This window comes from Rhynchophorus ferrugineus, unplaced genomic scaffold (assembly GCF_030347505.1).
Source record: "Rhynchophorus ferrugineus isolate W39M unplaced genomic scaffold, kcgeb_rfMv2 rfM1, whole genome shotgun sequence".
Classification (NCBI taxonomy): domain Eukaryota; kingdom Metazoa; phylum Arthropoda; class Insecta; order Coleoptera; family Curculionidae; genus Rhynchophorus; species Rhynchophorus ferrugineus.
Genome location: NW_027472580.1, coordinates 25,666,449 through 25,680,712, shown reverse-complemented (window position 1 = coordinate 25,680,712; position 14,264 = coordinate 25,666,449). Strand labels below are relative to the sequence as shown.

At 31.5% G+C, this 14,264-nt stretch overlaps 1 protein-coding gene across 2 annotated transcripts in view; it reads left to right on the top strand.

The window, feature by feature from the left end:
• The window catches only part of LOC143206558 (potassium voltage-gated channel protein Shaw), a 334,396-nt gene that overhangs the window by 193,748 nt on the left and 126,384 nt on the right, over nucleotides 1–14,264 (top strand). The window contains exon 4 of one of the 2 annotated variants that reach the window (XM_076419165.1): nucleotides 7,335–7,514. In XM_076419165.1, coding sequence (XP_076275280.1) covers nucleotides 7,335–7,514 — 180 coding nt within the window. Of the gene's footprint in view, nucleotides 1–7,334; nucleotides 7,545–14,264 lie in introns of both variants that reach the window. The other variant, XM_076419164.1, reaches the window with a different exon arrangement.

Here is a 14,264-nt window from a genome sequence, read left to right as displayed (position 1 = left end):
GTCAAGATTCGTTACCCACTTTGTGTGTAGACGGTTTTTCTTGGGTGAATCTAACATAATATTCTTAATTTTGTAAGCAATGATATTCACAGTACTCACATTAATATTTTCAATAAAATTGTAAGGATTTATATTATATAACTAGCGACCCGCCCCGGCTTCGCACGGGTGCAATGCTGATACTAAATTAAATACACTACAGAAAAAATATGAACGTTGTATATAAAAACATAGCGGCCCGCTCCGACTTTGCTCGGGCATAAAATATATATGCCTATGTCACTCAATGAAAACATGATTAAAATCGATCCAGTATTTTTGCTTCATTCATTACTGCCCTTGGCCTGCACGCATTAAATTTGGAGTAAAACAATTCCTCTTCCCCTATACTTACTATGAAGATTTCCTGCTATCTTTGGAATATCTAAATTCATACAATTTTTATTACATTACACATTTTTAAACGCAAATTTTAAATTTGTAATATCTCCGAAAATATTTGTTTAATTTACATGCTGTAAGGAACCATATTGATCTATATTAATTGCACACTGTATTTAAGGTACTTAATTCGATAAGGATTAATGCCGTATTGCTTAAAATAGCTTCGTAAATAAGCCATTTTCTCACGTAAAAAGTAAACAATAAAAATGGTTAATGTGGGTTATCCCTAAAAGATAAACATATACCATCGCGGACTTTTTTGTAGACCTTTTTATGGTGTACAATACTGTAGTACATTAATTTGATCTAACTCGTAGGGTTAGGCAGCGTTTTTGCTAATTGCTAAATAAGCCTAAAAAAATAGGTTAATTTACGACATCACGTTAGAAACCTCTAAAATTAGCAATGTTGCCTTAGTATATTATGCATGTATTATACATATAAACCTTCCTCTTGAATCACTCTATCTACTGAAAAAAACCGCATCAAAATCCGTTGCGTAGTTTTAAAGATTTAAGCGCACATAGGGATATAGGGACAGAAAAGGCGACTTTGTTTTATACTATGTAGTGATATCATCAAAAGGGGGCCTCCATTATCTCGTTATTTTTCGAAATAACCTATTAGAGCCACAATCAATTTGTGACCCTGAATATCTATTGTTTTCGGCATTTTCCAACAAAGTAATATAATATATTAGGCAGCAACTTAAATTATCAAAATAAGCAAAGAGCTATAATAAGGTTGCCGTTTTTTAACCTGTAGTAATTATAAATAAAATTTTGAATAATTTAGCGTACATCTGACAACCAGACGGCGACTGGCTGCCAGATGTATGAAAAATTCTTGAAAGCTATAGTGATAAGAGATTTTAACTCTTACCTATAAATTTTTGTGGCTGTATAATTAACTGTAGATTTTAGATTTACTATAACGTTAAAATAAATTATATTTCATAAAATGTTTGTTCAATTATTTTATTTAAATTAGAATTTTTTTGTATGTCAAAGCCAAACAGAACTAAAACTCAGAGTTAATTCGGCACCATTGCAATATTTCGACGTCACAAATATCCATGATGCATTACTAAAAAAACTTTGAATAGACTATGTATACATTTTTCAATTCTATTCTGATTTGCCATAATTATTCTATTCTGACATACCATGGGCATTAAGAATTATTCTCATCATATTATTTTGGACGATAGTTCGAGAATAATAGTTCGCTTGGTATATGCAGAAGAGGGAACAATGCTATCCCTACTTCATACTTATGCAGTGTGTTTGTGAATATGATCTGAAATAACTCTTTATAGCCATTGAATATATACTTTTTTAACTACTAAATTGGTAAGTTACAGCAAGGCAATGTTTACGGTGGAAAATGTTCGGTTTTGTTCTTGGAATAAATTTTTAGCTTCCTGAATTTGACTGGTTTGACTGTTATATTTAGTGATGTCGAATGGGGTTATTTTTATATTTATTGAAATTAAAAATAATGACCATACTCCAGTACAATTCGAACCCGCGACTTTACCACTAAGCTAAATAAGCCGTCTTAAGGTACTATTATTGAGATGGTTTTATTATAAAATTATCGTAGATATTATTAGCGTTTTTTAAAAAGTAACATAATTGGTTATATTCTAGAGGTAGAGAGATACTTGATAGAGAAAACATTGCTTTGCTTCGTTGATCTTCTGGTCATTATCTAACTATGTTCCCTTATTCAAAATTGTTAGCAGGGTATCATTATGAGTCTGATCTTTGTATCTGAATTAAACTCAAGGAATGCTCTGAAGATGTTGGGATGTATTGGTTCTAAAATAATCTATATTGAATACGCTGGTATGGAGATTGAAGGAGATTACTTTAAAGGAGGACGAGAAAAATAAAAACGAACAAATAAACAGTAAAATTTGGGTCAGTTTAGTTGCCAGGTGTTGTTTTTTTATTGATAAGAAATAATGATACTCGGCGGCAAACATGTTGTTCATGGAGAAAATCTTCATGTAAATCCTGAATAATTGTTTGCTTGTTTTTCTTGTTTTTATGGGCGTAATAATCCAAATGGACAAGAGTTTATGCAAAAATTAAAAACTTATTAATAACGTCAAAATGATATGTTAATATTATTAAAACTCTTTTTGACAATACATTTTTTATAAGATCAGAGATATAATTTATATAACTTAAATTACAGTAACACATTTCTGTATAGTGAAATATATGCAAAAAATTTCAAGAACTGTAATTTACTAACTTTTTTTAAATGGCATTTGATTAAATGTAATTGCCATTAAGTTTTAATAATTAACAAAGAATATATATATATATATATATATATATATATATATATATATATATATATATATATATATATATATATATATATATATATATATATTGTCAATAGTTGATAAATCGTTCAAAGAATAAATTGTCATATAGTTATATATATTATTGCATTAATCGTTAACCATCTTAATATCTATCAGCGGTTTAAAATATTTATAAAATTGTTGGGCTATTTATAAGGTTTCATTAGATATTTACAGACACACAGTTATGGTACAGTTTGTTAATCAATTTAAAGCTTTCTGTTAAACTATATTTTTTGTTCTGTTTTGTTGTGCGCAAATAAACAAAGAAGCGCGAACATGCGACGTATAATTGTCCATGCGCGAAACGGAAACTCAAAGTTGATTCCGCAAATTTCCAACGACTGGCCTTGAGATTTTTTATGGTCATCGCAAAGGCCAGACATACTGGAAATTGTAAACGTTTAAAATCGAATGGCAAATCCGTTGGAATCATCGGTATACGCGGGATCAAGACATCCTCTCCTTTGTATTTTCCCTTTATGATTGTTGCCTCAATGACGTTATTCATCATCTTTTTCACAGACAGTCTTGATCCATTGCACAGTCGAGGTTGATTAATGTTACGCAGCATGATGGCAACTGATCCTACTTTTAATTTCAAATTGTGAGGTGGTAATCGAGGCAATTCCAGTTAATTTAAAAACTCCGTGGGATAGTTGACTACGTCGTCCTGATTCATAACGGTGTCGACTGATTTGAAGGAAACCAACTGTCCCGGAGGAACATTCTGAATGGCCGCATTGCAATCCTCGACAATCTCGAATCTTCGATTTTTTTCCTCCTGGTCAGTTTCTAAAAGAACTGCCAAATGCACTACTGTAGATTGTCTTTCATGGATCGCAAATGAAAAGATACGCCAAATTTTTTCGTTGCTAGTTACATAGCGACCCATCTGGTACTGTGATATTTCGTCATTTACATTTGTTACAGCGAAGACGACCATATCGCTACCTTTGTTAACATATTTACATATGTACTTTATCGACTTCACAGAGTTACAATATTCCATATTGATGTGGGTCTCAAAAGCTTTGGATAATATTCATTTTGTCCTCTTACCTTCACAACTACCGATCGCCCATTGTCCACAGTTGAATCGCCGACGATACAATGAGTATCTATCATTTTCCGTTTTGGTTTCAGCAATCAGGTCTCTTGGGTACCGTTTGGAACACTCACCGTTGGAACCATAAAGGGTGAATTGTAGTTGATAAATCCGCAAGATCCATGTATCATGTGTTTGGTAACTACTTCATGCAATTTTGGGCCAACTATATGAAAGTGATCATGAATTTGTCCTGTATAATATGTGTAGCGCCAAATGATGTCATCTAAAGACAGCTGTTATATTTCTGAATGTTGACCAAGAACTGCTTAGAATCATTTCCATTCCCAGAAACTAAAGAGCGTAAAGGATCTGGTGGTGGGACCAATTGTGGCAATTTTACTTTGCCCCCAGCACAACATCATTCAGTAGATTCACCACTGTATTTTAACGCCTTACAATATTTACAAATTATTGTTATTTCCCCAATTGTTATCGATTTGTGGGCACAATAATATATTGCCGCATCATAGTGGAATGCAGCTCGTTCCAAGATCACAAGAGCACTGCGTCTGCGGAATCGCTCAATTTCATTATGTCGTACTCGCTGTTGTTGTGCTTGATGTATATGAACTCATTGCATTCTAAGCCTATTTACTTCATTGTCGCTGTCTAAGGAACTCAATTCTGATATAGCAATACGACTATTTTCTTGATCTGTCTCTCTCTGGTCTTCAATGCGGTTAGCACGTGAGGTAGATCTTCGCACATTTGTTTGACTGCTACAGTCTAAGTCTCTCCTCGGCATCGTAAATTGTAATTAATCATGGTGAGAAGAGTTTTCGCGCACTTAGTAGTAAAGTGTCACAAAAAATCAACAAAAAAAGAGCACATAATTTGAATTGTCAATATCACAAAGGATCACCGAAGTTAAGAAAGTTCTCGCACACGTGGCGGTAATCGTCACTCAAAAAGATAGAAGGTATCGATCTACATAGAAGATGGATCGACGATGGTTGCGTTCAGAAATTTAATTTGTGACAAAACTTTATCTATTAATTTATTATTTATTATTTTACGATTTATCAATCTATATAAAAATAATATGATATATAGTTAACAACTGTAATTAATATACATAAAAATAATCTGACATTTAACAACTGTAGTTAGCTAATATTAAGTTTATTTTTTACCCCCTGAGAATAAAGATATAAAAATTCTAATTAGTTATTCATTTCAAATTATTCTTTCTATTTGATTTCTGAATGACGGGGGTTATATCAACGAAAAAACAAAATTGTTTTTTTTAATTAATTTAGAGCATTTCCATATTTATTCACATTTTAAACCTTCCTTGGACTTGCACAAATAATTCGAGACCAAAATTATCCAAATCGGTCCAGCTGTTCTCGAGTTTTAGCGAGACTAACGAACAATCACTTTCAGAAATACTAGTCAAGGTAATAACCAAGCTGTTTATTTCCAATCTATTAAAAACTTGCTCAAGATTCTACCATTTGTCAATTTCTTCTTCAATGTGTCTGATCGAGCTCAAACCGAAAGTGTTATTTTTGACAACGCCATTATTCATAAATCCAGACAGTTCTGGTTTGAATATACTCGTCGACCTGAATATCTATTGTAATAATTCTCTGCAGTATTCCATATCAACTCAATTGGATTAAAAATGCAGTGATAGGAATGGAGACATACTCTGTGGCCATAATATTCAGTAATTTGATCTACTATCTCAGGCTTAATTCTAAAAAAGTAAATTACATAAAATGCAATTAAATATTTCAATTATATTTATCGAGTAATAATTTGAAATAGTTCATTCTTTGACATGATTTCCTCGAAACTTATTTTATGTACTTTAAGCCATTCCTTATGCAGCCTTTGTTGATGAACTTGTTAGGATTTTCCCCACCAGTGTACTATATATATGGTAGATATGGTGCATTGTAGAAAACAATAACTAATGGTTCCTCCAAGTTCTTTAAAAGCTGATTTTCAAACCACTGCAAAGACAAGTTATGGTTCATTTCTTCATGGTAGTCACCCTTGGACTTAGAGAAACACTAATTAGACACTAATTCTGCACTAGGAATAAAACCATTCGTGTTTCCAGCATGAAGAACTATATGTCCGCATTGAATAAATGTTATGACTAACAAAACCTAATCGATTATTAGTTATAAGTTAGTTATTAGTTATAAGTTATAAGTTATTCCAACGTTTACCTTTTTCCATGAACCAATGTGCCATTCTGAAATATTTATGGCTCCTTTTAATATATAAATTAATATAATTCTTCCTTGATTTTGTTATATGTTTTTAAAAATTATAAATTAATTTAAAAGCAATCTCTGGAAGTTCCATTAAACCCCTTCGTGGGTTGTCTCTCCACCACTTAAATCCTATACTATTCAACAATTTATTAACGGATGTTCTACATCTCTCAAATAGCTGTATATCTTTTGGATCTTTGTGGATACTTTCCAGACTAACTATTTTCTCTGAAATAATTGTATTAAATTATGGTTCGATTGAAAAAAAACTACTTACTGTTTTATACATTTCGTGTATTTGATCTCTGAAACACCAAGATTGATCTTGATTCGTCACTTGTTTGGCATAAACACGGTTTCCTTTTGGCGAATTTAAAGTTACATTGTTTTTTTTGTTTTTTGAGATATTTTAGTGACCGTGTCCGTACTTATATACAGTGCAGCTGCAAGGCGCAAAAAATAAATTTTCAAAAAAAAACCGCGGCGATTTCAGATATATTAAAACAAAGCGTTAAAACAACATTTGCCGCTTCGAACTTCCCTAACATCATTATATCTCTTTTTAAATAGAATAAAATGACAAGGATAATATTGTCTGACTGTAAAACGAATTTACAACTTTAGATAGACATATATTGACACTTGTATCATTGCTATTTTGAATTGATTATACATAATGATTATTAATTAATAATATTATTAATATTAATCTATAGAGAAAACATTAATGATAATTATTACATATTAGTAATAATTTGACTCACTCATTTTTCGTGTTAATATCGTTTCAATTAAAAAAACCTAAGGACTTATCTTCCGATTTAAAATTCGTATAATATAGTGTAATCGTAAGTTTATAGTCGATTTACGTATAACAGAAACGGCAAATAATCTAGTTCCCAGTGGCCATGTCCAATGAAAATAAAGCCTAAAATATTTGTTTATATATTACCTGTCACCGATCTGACGGCTATTCCTGGTTGCTTGATTTGGGTGTATTTCGTTTTACTGGAATTACGCTCATTTGTAGAGCATATTACACCAAAAGATTAGACCTTTCAAAGTCAAATTTTCCATAAAATTGCTCCCGGTTTCCATAAAAAGGAGGCAAAAGTTTTGCTAAGTGGATTAATATATAAATATAGAAGTGTTTTTTTTGTTCTAGGCCACATTAGCTATACTGGATAAGCTGGATATCGACGCAGAACGGCCGAACGATGAGGAGGTGGCGCGGATGTTCGGATACGAGGAGGCGTACCATGCGGGTACGCTCACCAGATGGCAGAAGATCAAACCGAAAATCTGGGCCCTGTTCGATGAACCGTACTCGTCGTCGTCAGCCAAGGTACCGCCCATGAATGTGCACCATCGAAATGTGAATATATATTTTTATACTAACCCCATCACTCGATAGCGTTAGTTAGCCACATTTTATAGCGTGTGGTTCCTTTGTGGTTTTTTTGCATGCGTTATTTTATTACAGGGTAGATATATTTATATTAACGATTTATTATTTTTTTTATTTGGGCTCGTTTTCCATCAACAGTTATATAAAATAGGTTACACTTATCGTTATACAACCTCGACATAAAGAAACTAAAAGAATTTGAGAATATTCTGGTTACAATGAGGTTTGTTGTATAGATGTTTGGATGGACTACGATTCGTTTTATCAAGGTAAAAAACTGTTTTTTAACCTCATTATTACGTAGATACTCATCTGCTTACACTGTTAAAGCGAGTCATTTCCAGTAATAAATGATAACAAACTTTAATGAAAACGCAGTATTTTAATGAAAACAAAGTCAAAATCGAAATTATAATATTCGCATATAAGCATAGAGTATCAGCAATGCAATTATGGTAGCTTAGGCCTCATTTTATTCCTTTTGATTAGAGTCATACATTGTGGTCTGCTTACTAATGGTGTTATCATATCCACAATTTCACAGCACAATTCAATTTCGGGATGGATTTTACCTTACCATTTATTAAACCACTTTCCTGAGAAATACGTATACATTTTATTACTTCTAGAGCGTTATAAGCATTTTTTATTTTAAAATCACGTTGATTAATTTTCTCTCTCTTTCTCGTCCTAATCCTCTTCTTCATTAGCAACTGATAATAGAGATGCGACAATTTTAACATCAGTGAGCTATCCACAGATACTTTCCCGCCATGATACTTTTCGTCTTCGAATGATAAGGTTTTCTCAGGTAAATATCTGTAAAAGTCTTGGTTCACTGACGTTAAAGATATCACCGGGATTATATATATAGATACACCCTCGGTCTGTTTTGCAGGTTTGCCTTTGCACTGACGAATACTTTTTCACTTTCTTCTGTACTTTCATCACATAATTTTCGAAAAATAATTTTGTTTCTTGTGAAGTTAAATTGTGAAGCTACCTGAAGAATAAGGCCTTCGATGCCACATTTTTGTTCCATTACTGTTTTAACCATTTCAAAACACATTCCTCTATGCCCGTGTATTCATATAATTTCAGTTTTCTACTATTTGCACGTAACTCACTTTCTTCGGAAAGGCTACCAATTAAATTTTAGAAATGTTGGCCAATATTTGTTACAATAATAACAAACAGCATTGGATATATTACTTACCCTCAAATCATAATGTCATTCTTACGAAGTGTTTAACGTGCCTGAACCTATCGAGATATGAACTATTGTGAAATTGATTGAAAATAATTGATAGGATTTGTTACGTAAAGGTTATAAGTTGAAAAAACTTGTTAAATCGAAGTCAATATCATTTTCTATGCATATCCTGCAATGCCTAAAAATTCGCGACAAAGAGGCGAGAAAGATGTATGATGAAAGATAAGTTTTAGGATTTTAGGAAAATTCGTTAAATAGAGGAATTCGTTGCAATGGGGCTCGTTGTACTAAAATTACAGTGTAACAATATATAAATATTTTAAAAAATTTAATATATTAGTTGGATAATGTACACTTTTTTTTGGTTAAATATAGTTGCCAAAAAAAATAAAATTATTATTATATAAATATAATAATAATATATTATATATTATTATATAAATATTATTATTATAAATCAAATATTACTTGGGTGATATTTTTTCATCCACTTGCTTTTTAAGTTTTCACAATAATTGCACCCGTTGTTCATTTACACATTTTATATTAGCTAGTTAAACTAACGGAGTGTAAAAATTTTATATCATATAAAGATAATAATAGAACAAAGACAATACATCCACATCCTAATTTTCTCAAATAAATTGTATTGTAAACATTATACAGTAAAAGAAAAATAACGGCTATGAATGATGGAATGAAAAAGGGCATGGGAATTGAAATTGGCATGGGGCTTAAGAGGTCTGAGTTTGGAAAGTTAAAATATGTTTCGTTACTATTTCGGACTATCAACGAGGGTTTATCTGGACTTCTTAACGTGGACTTCATACTACGCTCTTCAGAATTAAGCCAAGCTACTGGCGAGTGACCAACTTTACAAAACTAACAATTACAAACCTAATTTACAACCATGTCCCAGCAGGATTCGAACCCGCGACCATCGCAACAGTAAGAGAGTAAAAAGACTGCCTTGATTACTGCGCAAAACTAGCATATGCGAACTAATTAGTTATAATAATTAATTTTAACTATGGAAAATAATATATTTTAAATAAAAGCCTTCGTTCGATAAATTTAAATAACAAGAACATCAAATATACCCTACAAAATAAATATCTCGAAGCTGCAAATATAGTATTTTTGGTAAGATCAACAAACGAACTTTTAACGGGGCTTGCTAAAACGACATTCAAGATTTATTCAGCTAAATTGTAAAGTGTGCTAATCTACTTCAATTTCAAACGGAAGCTCTTAATACAATTAACCGAACCGACAGCAAATTCCCAACTATTTCGCTGTTACCACGAAAGATTGCGAATTATCTCATTATGAAACGGAGTTTTCCCGCTGCGTGAAATAAGGGTTTCCTTCATTGCTTTTAAATCAGCTAATTAATTTAAGATATTGTATGTAATCATATACTATTTATATATAAAAGGCGATAATGTAGTCGATATAAACCTGCAGCTTATGGTTTTTCTGTGTTGTTTAAGCTGCGCCTGTTGAAGCTGATGCATATCGTTTACTCACATGAAAAATGAACTTTATTAATAACACAGTACGTCCAAATGGCAATGAAAATGATTATCTTTAACATAGTAGCAAAGAGCATTTTTGAATTCGTGGGTACATTAACGAAAATAGTTCCCGTATGTAGAACAAACATGCAACCCTTTACTTATGGGATTTCTTGAAGTAGGAGGTATATGCCAATAAACTTAATAGAACAATGCCTTCAACGACAACATAACCCAGACAATATTTCAACTTCAAGTGTATATATGTTGTAGCTTCATAGAAAATTGGAGCATGCGCTCCCGATTCAAGTAGGCATTAACAACGGTGCCAGACATGGGTGAGTACTGACAAACCGAAGTTCAGCTCAGGTATTGGCTTAAGCTTGGTCAAAATCTGGATAACTCGCGCTAACTAAATTGTGACATAAATAAATAACTGTAAATTAATAAGCCTCCAAAAAGTTAATGTAGTAGTTAGAAGATTTTCTTTAAAGAAACGAGAAATATTTAAAATTAAGAATATAAAAAATTGTCACTGCATCATTAATTGTATTACTAGCCACACCATAATTTTTATGTTTATTAAATAATTTGAATCTTATAATAAAAATAAAAATATTTTGCTGCATGAATATATTGCCTATTTTTGAAATATAATATAATTTAAAGTTATTTATTATATTCAACAGTCATAACTGGAACATCACACTGCCAAACCTGAGTCTGAATTATCATTTCAGGCTTTCGTTAAGGCAGATACAACGTTGTACAAATCTGGTTACCAAAATTCTACAATGTTGTTCTAAGCCTAGGCCTGTTATACCTTCTTATACGTACCAGCATCATTTGCTATTAAGAGAAGAAACATGCCAATGCTATATTTCATAGATAATAGTGTATAAATATATGTCTTTCAATTTAAAAAGTCATTTAACGAGAAAAAGTGTATAAATATATGTATATGTTTAATCAAACTACTTTCAATAATTTTTTACATTTCCCCATTTTTTGGCTACATGGGGACCCGGTGTCGAAAGAATGGTGGTAATCCTAAAGCGTTATGTCTGATGAGTACGATTTGTATTGCGGTAAACTTCTCATTTGAACAGCAATAATGTATTCTTCGTAACTTTTGCAATGTATTTTGGAATAACGTTGCAAAATATTGAGTAATTACGCGCCTATTATTCGCTTACTCTGCCCTTTTTTGCAACAATATTCACCATCAGAACGTTTTTTGTTATTGGCATAAAATTCAGTGGTGAACGTTCTATGAATATATACACTGAATAACTCAATAATACTAAATTGAGACTGCTGTTTTATTTACAAAAGTATCAGAGGATCGAATTTAAGAGATAACTCTTAAATTAGTATGTTTAGCTTTTTTAATATTGAAACTTTACATGTTCACCAATATACGACGCTGATCAAAACACGTGCAAGCACCTAATATGCAATATTCATATAATTACTTTGAAATAATAATAATAAATATCAAAACGTTATACAGTAATGGCTCAACCTTGCTTATTGTTGATATATTAAAGAATATATTATTATTTATCTCAGTGTACTTCAGTGGTTAATATAGCTGTAATAATAAAAAATATATCAACGTTTAGAGCTTGCCAGTTTGTTTCTGGCGGCTATAAGGTGTCAGCAACCTACACGTTTCTAAACTACATATATCTTATGATGAATAGTTAATATTTATTGGAAAATCAGTGAAGCACAATTGCACATTTTCTTTTCCGAATAGTTGAGACTAGATTTTGGTGTGTATTTCGTGAATAACGAATAAAAATATAAATGTACAAAATTATTCAAATATTTATTAATATGTCGATTAATATTTGCGGATTTAATAGTTGTATTACATTGATTTAAATGTAAGGTTATTTAAAAATCATCATGATCAATTATTCCCTTTAACGCGAATTTCATTTCAGTTTTGAATATCAAATAAAATTCGATTTTAGAAAATCTTAGTTAATATACGAACTTAGCTAATTAAGTTACAAAACCCATCTTGGAGTTTCCACTTTTCAACAGCCAGATCTGAAATTATAAATTAAACGTTATCGACAGATCCATTAGTCTTTCGCGAAGAAATTTTGCCTTTTCAATAACTTATTAACAATACCAATGATTGAGAATAATTTCTTTCCCGTAATGAATGTCATTAGGAAATATTAAGAGATTTTTTCGGGTCCGACCATTTGAATTTCTTATTCCCGAAAATTTTTCTTTTCCATTGTAGTCGATGTGTTGGATGTAAGAATATGTCAACACTTTGACCGAATTCATAAGGTTTTCTTACATTTTTAAACTAAATTCTGTTGTAAAATATTAATTTTGAATTCAGGTATTAGTTTTCTTTGAGCTTTAACAAGATATAATATAGATTTAATTGCATCAATAAATGTATGCTTGAATTTTTACAATTTTTTCATAAAATATTAGGTTTATAAATAACTAGCGACCCGCCCCGGCTTCGCACGGGTGCAATGCTGATACTAAATTAAATACACTATAGAAAAAATATGAACGTTGTATATAAAAACATAGCGGCCCGCTCCGACTTTGCACGGGCATAAAATATATATGCCTATGTCACTCACTGAAAACATAATTAAAATCGATCCAGTATTTTCATTGGTTCATTCATTACTGCCCTTGGCCTGCACGCATTAAATTTGGAGTAAAACAATTTCTCTTCCCCTATACTTACTATGAAGATTTCCTGCTATCTTTGGAATATCTAAATTCATACAATTTTTATTACATTACACATTTTTAAACGCAAATTTTAAATTTGTAATATCTCCGAAAATATTTGTTTAATTTACATGCTGTAAGGAACCATATTGATCTATATTAATTGCACACTGTATTTAAGGTACTTAATTCGATAAGGATTAATGCCGTATTGCTTAAAATAGCTTCGTAAATAAGCCATTTTCTCACGTAAAAAGTAAACAATAAAAATGGTTAATGTGGGTTATCCCTAAAAGATAAACATATACCATCGCGAACTTTTTTGTAAACCTTTTTATGGTGTACAATACTGTAGTACATTAATTTGATCTAACTCGTAGGGTTAGGCAGCGTTTTTGTAATTGCTAAATAAGCCTAAAAAATAGATTAATTTACGACATCACGTTAGAAACCTCTAAAATTAGCAATGTTGCCTTAGTATATTATGCATGTATTATACATATAAACCTTCCTCTTGAATCACTCTATCTATTGAAAAAAACCGCATCAAAATCCGTTGTGTAGTTTTAAAGATTTAAGCGCACATAGGGATATAGGGACAGAAAAGGCGACTTTGTTTTATACTATGTAGTGATTTTTTAAGGATTTTTTAAATTTTAAGCTTTATTGTGAAAAATCGGTACAATATATTTTATTCAAAATTGTCAATCGATAAATTAGCGGCTATCGCCTTCCCCTTCTTTCACACAATTTACGGTCACGACTCATATGTCGAAACAAGTAGTAATCAGAAGGAGAAAAGCCTGAAAAATAGGGCGTGAGGGGTAGCACTTCCTATTTTAATATTTTCAAGTATGTTTGACCGGTTTTGTAACGTGTAGTCGAGCGTTATCAAGCTGAACGCATCACTTGTAGCCGATAGCGATTTGTAATGATGATTTCATCGGGTAATGCTTTCAAATTCTCGTCTTCAACTTTTTTGGTTATCCAGAACCCTTTTTGTCTTTGTGTCAAAATCGCCACTTACGAAATCGTTACCATAAACTTCACACAGAATTCAACAACTTTCAGCCACCTTTTCCTTCAAATTGTAGTAAAAAGTAAAACTTCCCGCAAACGCAATTTACTCGGTACAAATTCAGATATTTTCAATGCACTGAAAACACTTTTTGTTCACGTTTCAACATGAAGTTGGTTACAAATATACTGAATGTGTTTTAATACACAGTAATACTA